The sequence below is a fragment of the Pyrus communis genome, chromosome 12 (assembly GCF_963583255.1).
Source record: "Pyrus communis chromosome 12, drPyrComm1.1, whole genome shotgun sequence".
NCBI classification, from domain to species: domain Eukaryota; kingdom Viridiplantae; phylum Streptophyta; class Magnoliopsida; order Rosales; family Rosaceae; genus Pyrus; species Pyrus communis.
Genome location: NC_084814.1, coordinates 25,337,540 through 25,350,435, shown reverse-complemented (window position 1 = coordinate 25,350,435; position 12,896 = coordinate 25,337,540). Strand labels below are relative to the sequence as shown.

Sequence of the window (12,896 nt, the reverse complement as noted above, 5' to 3'; positions counted from 1 at the left end):
TATTCTCACCATCCATATTAAGTCACAATCATATATGTACGTTTTTGTGCGTGTGTCATTCCACTTAGTACCTCATTTGAGAGAATAAAATTAGATACTCGGTAGTGCTGTCTAATTAGGTCATCTCGTTCACAAATAATATACAACCAAATTAACTTGAGCATAACCAAAACACAAAAAAATTTCATATTCTTATAAAAGATCTCCTAAGAACGATGTGGTTCGAATATCGCTACATAAATTTTTCTCCTATTTCAAACTAATAATACGTTGTAATATATGATTAGTTGGTTAAGTTACTCCCCCTTCTCCCATCAAAGAATGAGAGATAAAGCTAGCCTATTGTTATATAAATATTTACCATGTGAAGGTTGAAGAAAAAAGAATAAAATGTAGGTAGCTAGGTAAAGATGAGGGAGCAGAGAATTGACTGAGGCTGGTAATTATTGGTAAGAAATCAGCAAGGCTAGGTAGCTGCAGGAGGAGATATTGACAATAAGTAGAGTGGTTAGACATGATATGTGTGTGTGTGTGTGTGTGGGAGGGACAGTGAGACCAGAAGTCTTTACCTCCTATGGTTAAATATATTTTTTCCATGTGATTCTTTTCCAAAAATGAAGTTTTTACTTTATTTGATTCTTCGCGAGTGTGAAAGAATTTATCTATTGCATATAAATATATTTACAGTCGCGTGTTAGTGCTCAAACTTGAGCTTATAAATATTGAATTAGGTTAACTCTTGTCAACTTCGTATCTCAAGTCAATTCTAGAGTGAGAAAATTTGAGTTTCACTATCTGGCTATGTCAACTCATAAGATGATGTCACATCTCTAACAAACATAGGCTCGATATCGACAATTATGTAATCAAAGTATATCAACTTATCAATAAAATGATGTTGATATATAATGATCGGACTAGCTAGTTGGTCAAGTCGATCTTACCCAAAATTTTCTCATGTAACGGAAATGGTACCCTGGATCATCCCTCCAGGCCTGGTATAGACCAAGCCCACAGAACAGACCTAACCCACCCAACATATTTCACAATATTGGGCCTATTTCTATAACAAATCAGTTATTTGGTGGATCCCTCGTAAAGACTGGGCCCGGAATCACATGATTGGATCTGAACACGTTTTCATGGACTAAAATGCGAAATTACGTTTACGTGAACACGTTACCGACTTTGCCTTAGCGTACTGTTTGATATGAAGACCAAAAGTATGTTACTGGTCTCATGTAATGCTAGAACTGTACGAGGAAGGAGACTAATTTGTGTATTAATGTGCGGTAGGATACTTCTTATATTAAAAAATAATAATAATATAAGGTAATTAGAGAAGATTAATTAATTAATCGAGTAAAAAATGTACAGTAATCAACCTAGATTAGATCCCTGCAGAGTTCAATAAACGACAACAATTCTAACAGAATCTATGAGGCCGATGAGAGCTTCTAAGGCGGAAGAAGGATTCTCTCTCCTCTCAATCTCTCTCTCATTCTTTCCCTTTCTATTTGAACGGTTATGATTTAGCCACGTCAACGTCTTATATTGATTTTTTTATAGAAACAATAAGATAAAAAATAATATGTGAGAGGAAATAATATAGAAATAGAAGGGAGAGAATCCTATTCCTTTAAGGTGGTGTGGTCTCAGAGGCTTACAGCTCTTAATTTTCTTATTTTTGTTTGGTGTTAATATATATATATATATATATATATATATAAATAAAATATAAAAAAAATAAAAACCTGCGTTTGTGCAGGACCACCAAGGATGCCATGCAGCTTATACACATTTCAGCCGTTGATTTTTTCAAATGCCTATTGAGGTATGATTTGATGAGGGACACAGAATTATGTAGACCAGCACCTGGAGCCAATGCTTTCCACACGCGCGCACACACACACACAATCAGTGACGCGCGCGCATACACAATTAGTAACGCATTCAGAATTTGAATTTTAAGAGTCTCAATTTTAAAAATTCAAGAAAAATTCAATATTTACACTAAAACATTTCTTCAAACACTTCGCGTATTTGTTGTCGTCTTTCGTGTGCATATGACAAGTGATAACACACACACAAACACACATACAATCAGTGACGCATTCAGAATTTAAATTTTAAAAGTCTCAATTTCAAAAATTCAAGAAAAATTCAGTATTTTCACTAAAATATTTCTTCAAACACTTCGCGTATTTGTTGTCGTCTTTTGTGTGCATATGACAAGTGATATCAAACATACGTCGAATGAACATCCGCCCTTAGTCCCAATGAACATCTGCCCTGCACTCAATAATATCTACTTTCCTTTAATTTTGTTGCAGGCTTGAATAAAGATATGAGATCCACGTGACACCTTTAATAATGAGTACCTACCACAAAAACGCCATAACATTTTGCAAACTTGAGTAGATCAATTGGCGAACGCAGTACAAATCATTCGTCCAAGTTCGAACCATTCCATAATACTGTCGTAATATTTGAAGCTAGTCATACGCTGTCATGTGTCAAAGTTTGCCATGATATTAGATATATAAATTGTAGTATTTTAATGATGTTAGAAGATCAAATACAACTTTAAACGAACTTCTGGTGTTCCAAATACTCATTAAAAGATGACCATTTGTGATCTCTTTATAACTTCCGGTATATCAGGTATTCGGAGTGTATATAGTCATTGGGTAGCGTTGTTTGTACCAATATATAGTACCACCACTTCTCTTTTTTTCTTTCCAAAAGCCACATAGAGTGCCACTTTGATTCTCCTTCTCCCATGTGAATGTGTAAAAGTGCCACACTATTTAGGCTTCTTTTTCTTATTTGTCACAGACAAACCCTCCCCCACTTACCCTCTGACAATATTCTCGAAATTTGAGTAGTTTGTCAGTCACCACTCACTCACCTCGCAATTGCACTCAGACTCGGTTTCTCTCTATCTTCCATTCCTCTCGTACTTTGTTGTCTGTCGCAGCCGTTCAAACAGGGGAGAAGGAAATGAGTTAGATTAGAAAGAAAGAAAATCCTTTTAATTACATTTTGCATTGCCGTATTTTTTTTATATGCTCGGAGCTTACAGAGATCGACTTAGGATCTTATTGTTCGGAGTCTAAGGATCATCTAGACTATTTAAATTGAATTCAACAATCCCTTTCAACTCATTCCGCTAGCTCATCTTACACAAATCAAAAGCTCTGATTTCTTTTTCACACAAATTAAGGGCTCGGATTTCCTAATCATTAAATGATCTAAATTCGCTCAAAGCCAATATAATATATGCTATAATATAAGCGAAGATAAATATTTTTGAGCATCGCTATATTTAAATTGTAACACTGACACGTGATGTAACCATTCATTTCTTCAATTAGACTACAAAATTTATTTTGCATTGCATTGCATTACCCAGTCATCTCTCTCTCCTCTTCCCTTTTTCCCTAAACAAGTCCTTTCTAACTAGGCGGTGCTATCTACATACCCATTTTTACTTTCTACACATCTCTTATTAATTTCTGTTTTTTAATCTTCTTCAATTCATTCAATTTTGTAACACTAATCCGTGATGTAACCATTCATTTCTTCAATTACACTACAAAATTTATTTTGCATTGCATTGCATTACCCAGTCATCTCTCTCTCCTCTTCCCTTTCCCTAAACAAGTATTTTCTAACTAGGCAGTGTTATTCACATATCCATTTTTACTTTCTACACGTCTCTTATTAATTTCTGTTTTTTAATCTTCTTCAATTCATTCAATTTGATGGTCGAAAATTAAAAAGAATATAAAAAATAAAAAGAAATGTGGATAGTACGCTCCTTCTAAATTCCCTACATATCAAAGTATAGGCCCACATTTCAACCATTGATTTATTTATTTTGGTACAGACATTTCAACCATCATTTTTTCCACATTTCAAAATAAAGTTACTCACCATTCACTCTCTGGTAATTACTAGTTACCCAACCATTCCCTTTCTGCTTTTCATGACTTTTACCCTTTTTCTTCTCTCTATAAAACCCCTCCCTCTCTCCATCCATTTACAGAGAATGCTTTGCATAAGCATAGCAACCCTGTTTTCTTCTCTCCTAATCTCTCAAGCCTCAGCTATGGCTGCATTGCTGAAGACTAGCCTCCCCATCATGCTCTCCACCCTCCTATTTCTCCACGTTCTTGGTATGCATACAAATCCATCTATATATACGGAGTGTATGGTTTAGGAAAATAATTTCCGCACACGCTGATCTCTCTGCACATTCTTGTTTGTTAATCGTCGTTAAGAAAATGAGCGTGCGGAAATCATACTATATTCTATATATTCTCTCTCTGAAACAAAATGTGGCTTCGTTTCTTTTACATTTGATTTTTGCATAGACCAAGTTAATCTTATAGCTTGATGATCTTTCCTGTGTGACCTAAATGCAGTTTCCGTCTCCTCCGCCACAACACTAACAATGTACAACAAGTGCACCCACCCAGTGTGGCCAGGCATCCAGCCGAGCGCCGGCCAGCCCCTCCTCGCTCGCGGCGGCTTCACCCTCCCACCCAACAAAGCCCACACCCTCCACCTCCCCCGACTCTGGTCCGGACGCTTCTGGGGCCGCCACGGCTGCGCCTTCGACGCCTCCGGCCGCGGCCGTTGTGCCACCGGAGACTGCGGCGGAAACCTCTTCTGCAGCGGCCTCGGCGGCACCCCACCCGCCACCCTAGCGGAAATCACCCTCGGAAACGACCAAGACTTCTACGACGTAAGCCTCGTCGATGGCTACAACCTTGCCATCTCCATCACCTCCTTTAAGGGCTCTGGAAAGTGCAGCTACGCCGGCTGCGTCAGCGACTTGAACATGATGTGCCCTGTGGGCCTCCAAGTCCGCACCCACGACAACCGCAGAGTGGTGGCGTGCAAGAGCGCTTGCTCCGCTTTCAACTCGCCGAGGTACTGCTGCACCGGCAGCTTCGGCAGCCCTCAGTCGTGCAAGCCGACGGCGTACTCCAAGATCTTCAAGGCAGCGTGCCCCAAGGCTTACTCGTACGCTTACGACGACCCCACCAGCATCGCCACCTGCACCCGCGCGAACTACTTGGTCACCTTCTGCCCTCACCACCGTTGATCTCATCTCTTCCAGCTTAATTAATTATTATTACCTAGTAGTTAATTAAGTTAATCCATAGCAGGTTAAATTATGGGTTAATTAATAGCGTAATACTGAGTTAATGCTCCGTTAACCTTCAGTTTATGGTTGTGGTTGAGTTGCAGGGTCTAGGGGTATCTGTATTTCTGCTATATTGTAATGTATGGATGTCATTATATGGGAAAGTGAGGGGTATTTTCGTAAAATGAGTATTCTCAATTCTATACGACTGTGAACTGAAAAGTGTGTGCCAGTTTTGGTATCCAATTGTCTGCAGACTGTTACTGATCTTCTCAATCACCTCCGATCCACACACCTCCAATGGCAGATCTAGATTTTAGTGTAAAAAATTCAAGAGCGTTTGTTTGCACTCGTTTCTACTGTTCGAGCACATCATTGTTGGAAAAGGGTTTCGAATTTCTTATACTAAGATCATCGGATCAAATGATTCGGATCTTTGAAATTTCATCAAACGATCAAAAATTATTACAGCTTTTAAAGAATCAAAACAACTGAACCGTTGAATGAAATTTTATATATCCGAATCATTTGATCTGATGATTTTGATAGAAGAGATCCTAAGATGATTTCTTTTCTCAAGTCTTCCCTTTGAGTTTGGGGCCATCAATCTATCAATCTTGCTTTTTACTACCACTGTTCGTGTTTACTCCTTCCCGGTCCCATGATCCCCATTGATTCCGTCGTTCATGAAGTGTTCCATCTTCCATAATTACACGTGGTTGCTCGAAAATAATTAATTATAGATCGTCAAATTATGGTAACCACTGCAGACATAAGAACATTTGGAGTAGAAACTTTCTTATCCGTTTTAGTGGCATTGCTGTTTAATATTTATTTGTCATGTCTCAAAAAATTTGTATTACTTGTTAAATAAACGATTGGCTAGCAAGTAATGGGATAGAGGTTTACTTTAGATTTTACTGTCGGAGCTAAAAAATAAGGTAATCTGGACCATTCAAATTAATGTCGATAGTTCGTATTAATTCATCCTATTGATTTACCTTGCACAAACCAAAGGCTTCAGTTTCTCTTTCGCACAAACTAAGAGTTTGAATTTCTTGACCCTTGAATTCAAATTAATGATATAAATACGTTGTAAGAATTGCATTTTTGTTGGATTCATGTTTATTTTTATTTTTTTAAATTGACTGTGCATTCTGACATTTTTGCCACTGTGCATTCTGACATTTTTGCCAAAGCAGTGTTTTCTTTTAAATTGGGAGCTTATAATTATCAAACAAAACATTATATCCCGATTCCTGCAATGTTCCATGAACAATAATTTTAAAATACTGACATGAACCGTCCTATAAAACGGATTTGGATCCTCTCCTCAGTCCAAGGAGAGGATTTTCATCCAACGGTTATAATTATTATAATTTTAAAAAGATCTCCTTATTTGTAATCGTTGGATAAAAATAAAACGACCTCCATGTCTTGATCAGGAGGATCCTCTCCTTGAGCTCAGGAGAGGAGAGGATCCAAATCCCTATAAAACAAATCGCATTGGACTCAAACATCCAGACAACTCCAAGCATGGATGCTTGGATGGATTCCACCACAGAAACAGACACACATCTCCTCTTTCTTTTCCAAATTCTAGAGTAGACCTACTCATAATACGAAATAGTTCAATTAACGATTGAATGTGCGGTTAAAGATTTAATAGTTAGATTGTAACGGTTAAGGATTATTGTGTATATTATGCCTTGATCTAAAAAAGAATAATGTTATGTGGATTACATTTACCAACCACTTCTTTGATAAAGGTAGACTCCATTTATATAGGTGAGTCTCACTACTGCATTAGGAGAAATTCTGGAATTCAATAACCGAAGGACGTGTCCGTGTGGCCGCAGACACAAAAACACTCACCTCTTGCAAACACCGAATTCCGAGTATCGTATGGAAGACCCTCTCGTGTATTGGATAGGTGATGAACAAAATGTAGTTCAAACCCAATGTTTAGAGGCTTCGGACTTAATTTTCCAAGAGAAACAATCCACAGTTCCTTTGGCCCAAGTCACTTAAATATGATGAGATGAGCAGTCACCCAGCAATTTGTATTCTTGTTGTCCCCCTTCTTGCATGCTTTCCAACCAAGAAGATCTCAACAACATATATTTGCACAAGCATGCAAACACACCATGTTCCTCACAAGCATTCCCTCATCTAAAACCCTAATCACCCCAAAAACCCTAACCCTACCTCTCGCATTCCATTTCACAACCTCACCACCTTCCGATCAACAACCACCGCAACACCTCCACCAAGACCAAGCAATCAGCATAGAAGACAACAGATCATACTTCACCAAAAAAATCCACAGCCTCTGCGCCACCCACCGCGACGTCGACGAAGCCCTCCGCCTCCTCGACCGCCTCCGCCTTCACGGCTACCGTCCCGACTCCCTCAACCTCAGCAGCGTCGTCCACGCTCTCTGCGACTCCAACCGCTTCGATGAAGCCCACCACCGCTTTGGCCACTATGTAGCTTCCGACTGCGCCCCCGACGAGCGCACTTGCAATGTTATTGTTGCTCGGTTGCTGGATTCAAAAACCCCCCATGCCACATTGCGTGTTCTGCGCTGTTTGACAAGGTTTAAGCCCGATTTTGTGGCGTCTTTGGTTAATTACAACCGTTTGATCGACCAATTTTGCTCGATCTTACGACCCAGTGAGGGTCATAGAGTGTTGTTTGATATGATTAGTAGAGGGCATTGTCCGAATGCTGTTTCTTACACTACATTGATCAATGGGTATTGTTTGATTAGTGCGTTGGGTGATGCGCAGAAGGTGTTCGATGAAATGAGTGAAAGGGGAGTGGCGCCTAATTCCCTGACGCATAGCGTGATGATTCGTGGTGTTCTTCGGCAGAGGGATATTGGGCGTGCAAAAGAATTGATGGGAAAGCTCTGGGAGATCATGAAACGTGAAGATGATGAGACTGTAAAGACTGCGGCTTTTGGGAATCTCATTGATTCGATGTGTGGAGAAGGGTTTTTTAATGAAGTGTTTGACATTGCCGAAGATATGCCACAGGGGAGTGTGACAGAGGATTTTGCTTATGGACAAATGATAGATTCGCTTTGTAAAGCCAGAAGGCATCATGGGGCGTCCAGGATTGTTTATATTATGAGGAGTAGAGGGTTTGTTCCAAAGCTAACGTCGTATAATTCCATTTTGCATGGACTGAGCAAGGAGGGAGAGGGAGGTTGCATGAGGGCTTATCAGTTGCTAGAGGAAGGAGTGAACTTTGGTTACTTTCCGTCAGAGCACACTTACAAGGTCCTATTGGAAGGTCTGTGCCAAGAATCGGACGTCAAGAAGGCAAGAGAGGTTCTTGAATATATGTTAAAGAAGGAAGGAGTGGACAGAACTAGGATTTATAACATATATTTGAGAGCGTTGTGTCTTGTGAATAACACTACTGAGCTTTTGAATGGACTTGTTTCGATGCTCCAGAGCCAGTGTCAGCCTGATGTGATCACCCTAAACACAGTTCTTAATGGGTTCTGCAAGATGGAAAGAATCGAGGAAGCGCTACAGGTACTAGATGACATGATGAGTGGCAAGTTTTGTGCACCAGACGTGGTGACCTTCACAACGATCATCAGTGGTTTAATAAATGTGGGAAGAACTCAAGAAGCTCTTGTTATGCTGCACCATGTAATGCCCGAGAAAGGTTTCAGAGCTAATGTTGTGACGTACAATGCTGTTCTTCGTGGTTTATTCAAGCATAGGCAAGCGAGAGAAGCAATGGATTTGTTCAATGGCATGGCAAATGACGGCGTGGCCGCTGACAGTACTACTTATGCTATAATAATTGACGGGTTATGCGAATCAGATCAAATAGAAGAAGCTAAGAAGTTTTGGGATGAGGTTATTTGGCCATCAAAGATCCACGATAATTTTGTTTATGCTGCCCTTATCAAAGGGATTTGTCGTTCTGGGAGGTTTGAAGAAGCGTGCCATTTCCTTTATGAACTAGTAGATGCTGCGGTCTCTCCGAATATATACAGTTATAACATTGTGATTGACGCTGCTTGCAAATCAGGATTGAGGAAGGAAGCGTATGAAGTTGTAAGAGAGATGAAAAGAAACGGACTGGCTCCAGATTCTGTAACATGGAGGATTCTTGACAAGTTGCAGGGTGGCAGAAAACAATCTTGTGATGAGGTTTCGAATTTTCAATCAATAAATGGGCGACAGGGGTAGATGAGCAAGAAAATGTGTGGTTGAGTGGAGCGATTCGGAAACAAGAGAACCGTGAGAAAGAAGAGACAATAGGATCATGTTGGCATGATGTGAATTGGAAAGGTTAAAGAAATAGCTGAACTCCAAACAGAGTTGACAGAAGGAACGGATGGTCGATCACCCAATGGATAAGGTAAATTGGCGCATACTTGTTCATTGACAAAGTATCTTAGTCTGAAGTTTCCTATTCGATGAAGGAATTTAACGTGGAGTTTAGTCTTCGTAAAGCACATGTATCATGTATGTATACAAATTAGAGCGATGGATAAGAGTTCTGATCGATTGAACGGTGTACAGAGATTCATACAAGAGTATAATCGAATTACAAACTCCGAATTCATTCAGGTATCTCGCAGTCAGCATGATCATGTTTTTGGATTCTGCGATTGTAAATGAGGGTGCAATCGTGTATTTACAAGTACCAGAGCTCAAAACCGGGGAACCTGAGCCCGCGGTCGTTCGCTCCGCATGAAGGTGCTCCAGGTTAGGCTTGATTCTCCAACTTTAGTATAGCAGTTCCAGTGGGAAAGGCTCCAGAGCTATCCACTATTTAATTCAGTAATTACCCTTAATGAATAGTCACTCCACCCGAAGCACCAACATTGTCACTCACTCGTAGCACCAACACTATCACTTTAAGGACCAACATCTACTTTTGACAAAAATAAAAATAAAAATTATAGCAATGGTTCATCAACTGTTATCTAATTGAAATAATGATTCTTCAACTAAAAATCTATGATCATTGGTCACTTAACTCCTTCAAACATGCAGCTATGGTCATTTTCTTCAATTCCATTAGTACTTCTGCTAAAATGAGTCACGTGCCACACACATGAGACCGAATCGAGGGGCAAATATAGAAAACCAAATGAGAAAAATTGTAACAATGGTCACTCAACTTTAACCCAACTGGAGAAATAGTCCACAACTTTAACCCAATTGTAACAACAGTCCATCAACTCTAGTCTAGTTGTAGCAATGATTATTCTAACATAACTTATTTTGACGAAGTTAACGAAAATGGTCATTGATGAGTTAAGAGACTAATCATCATAAATTTTTTAATTGAAAAATCATTACTCAAATTCAATTAAAATTGAGTAACTATTACTGTAATTTTTCTTTTTTTCAAAAAAGCATCAACATTTACCACTTTTCGTACCAAAAGATTTCTCAATCAACATCAACAACGTACATTGGGGCCCATTCCGAAGGCCGAAAACGATAAAAGAAAACGCTACGTGTTTATTGCTCTGACGATTGGATTCTTTTTTCTTTTTGCGTACTGCGGGACAAACCGTGTGCAAACCGAGTGTGGCTGCGACTGCTACGTCCACGCGGTGGCGTCCACGCGGGAAAATAATATATCTACTGGAGTGAGCTTAAAGACCTTCTCATGTGACATGTGACGTGACACTTGTCACTTCAACTTTGCCACTCTTCTTTTTTTTATTTTTTGAAGATAACGTGTCACGTGTTTATTTATTATTTTGTTTCAAAAGTTTTACTCTCGATAGCAAATTTAAAAATATTTCTAGGGTTATTTTTTAATTTGCCTCATAAAAGTTTTGTTTTCGTTTTGCACCCTGAATTGTCAAGCCATTTAACCCCGTTTTCGTCCAGCTGAGATTTGGCAGCTTTAGAGGTTTAAGGTTTCACCAACCATAATAATTAACCGCTCATCTCTATTAGCATGATCTGAAATGTCTAGACTACTATTTCATTTAGCGTACACGAGACATAATTTATGAAAATAGGATGAAAATGACTCAATTTTGGGAGTTTTAGAGTACAAAGTTAGACAAATTCTGTTTTAGGAGGTAAAAAAAATGAGACTAAATGGCAATTTTAAGGGGACAATTATTTGTATAAAAAAACCTTGAAATAAATGACACACCCCGACCTAGATCAGGGCATGCTGGCCGTCACGTAGAAATGACGTAACCATGTACACAGTGCGGAAGCTAATAAAATAATAATAATGTAAATAGTACGAATAAATAAAAACTAGCCTTACATAAGGTAACAATAAACAAGTGCAACGTGAGTGCGACGCTAAGTTCAGAGCATAAAGCCTAAAGCAGTCCAAAAGAAAATGACGCAACAAAAGTACACCCAAAGGTGGTCCTACGCTGGTGATCGTCTGTCAGATATGCCAAGAAAATCCTCAGGGAAACCACCAAACGTGCTAGCCAACTAGAACCTGGAGAGGCGCAAAACAAAAGCGTGAGTGGGTAAAAACAAAGCTTTTCGAAAACCATTTAATAAATAAGTTCTAACCCCTCGCCGTAAAACCTGTATACTTTCCAGAAAATAGATATATATATATATATATATATATATATATATACACCAATGCTCAAGAATATGCTATGCTAACACCTCAAAATGAAATGCAAGTGCTCAGGTAATCTCACATATCAATGTCATATAATCTATCAGCCGGAGTCACCTAAAGTGACCCGTACGGCTGAATCTAGAGCTCAAATCTCAATCTCACTAACTAAACCTGCGCACGAGTCGGAACCACCTAAAGTGATCTGTACGACAGGTCTGGGTGTAATATATATATATACATATATATATATATATATATATATATGCTCAAGTGCTACGATCACGTGAAGGCTGGGCGAATAGTCGCGGGTCACCTACGAGTCGGAACCAGCTAAAGTGGTCTGTACGACAGGCCTGGGTGTAATATATATATACGCTCAAGTGCTACGATCACGTGAAGGTTGGGCGAATAGTCGCAGGTCACCTACGAGTCGGAACCACCTAAAGTGGTCTGTACGACAGGACTGTGCACCTAACTTGGATCCAAGCTGAGCGTGTGGTGCGGGAAGTGAACATCACGTGAAGGACTGTGCCCAACTCTGGGCGGGAGCACTAACACCGGGGGTGCAGGTTATGAGCTCTCTAAGCATCTCAAATCACTACTAAATGTAAACATGAATTACACTTACCTGTGCGTCCGCAGCACCAATACATACAAATATATAAATGCAACTAATCATGCATAACAAGTGGCAACATAATATATGGCATATAACTAATAAATGTTTTAAATCACTTTCTGGGAAAAATATAAGTATATAGGTATATACGGAAAACCAAAAGTCCACTCACTGGTAAGTGGAAGGGTCGTAGCCCCCTGCCTCGAGTGACCACGCTCGTCCTCGGGATAGGATTCACCTATATGTGAAACAACTATAAAAACGTTAATTTTAAAGCACATAATCAACCTTTAGAAATAACTTCTCATACAAAGCTCAAATGGGGTGAATGAATACACCAACGTGATCTACTCAACCTCAGGAACATCCCCATATTTTTAAAATAATTTTTCACCGCCGCACGCACCCCAACGCGCCGACCAAGGCACGGCCACGCGCAGGCACGTGCCTGGCACGCTGACGGCGTCAGTTGATGCCGTCAGGAATATTCCGTTATCCCTAACGGTAACCGTCAACAGCGTT

The 12,896-nt window shown here is 39.6% G+C and overlaps 2 protein-coding genes across 2 annotated transcripts; both read left to right on the top strand.

The window, feature by feature from the left end:
- Positions 1-4,064: 4,064 nt before the first annotated feature.
- Positions 4,065-5,394, top strand: LOC137710637 (thaumatin-like protein). The gene is made up of 2 exons (XM_068449714.1): positions 4,065-4,181; positions 4,431-5,394. The coding sequence occupies exons 1-2, from the start codon at positions 4,115-4,117 to the stop codon at positions 5,114-5,116; spliced, it is 753 nt and encodes a 250-aa protein (XP_068305815.1). The 5' UTR covers positions 4,065-4,114; the 3' UTR covers positions 5,117-5,394.
- Positions 5,395-6,978: 1,584 nt separating this feature from the next.
- Positions 6,979-9,744, top strand: LOC137711653 (pentatricopeptide repeat-containing protein At3g18020). Its single transcript, XM_068450907.1, has one exon. It carries the CDS (start codon positions 7,306-7,308, stop codon positions 9,373-9,375), a length of 2,070 nt encoding a protein of 689 aa, XP_068307008.1. The 5' UTR covers positions 6,979-7,305; the 3' UTR covers positions 9,376-9,744.
- The last annotated feature ends 3,152 nt before the right edge of the window (positions 9,745-12,896 follow it).

Bases quoted from the DNA above. Each gene is read 5' to 3' on its own strand.
- LOC137710637 (XM_068449714.1), top strand. From the start codon at position 4,115: ATGGCTGCATTGCTGAAGACTAGCCTCCCCATCATGCTCTCCACCCTC. The intron at 4,182-4,430 runs GTATGCATACAA...ACCTAAATGCAG, and splicing joins CCTATTTCTCCACGTTCTTG to TTTCCGTCTCCTCCGCCACA.
- LOC137711653 (XM_068450907.1), top strand. From the start codon at position 7,306: ATGTTCCTCACAAGCATTCCCTCATCTAAAACCCTAATCACCCCAAAA.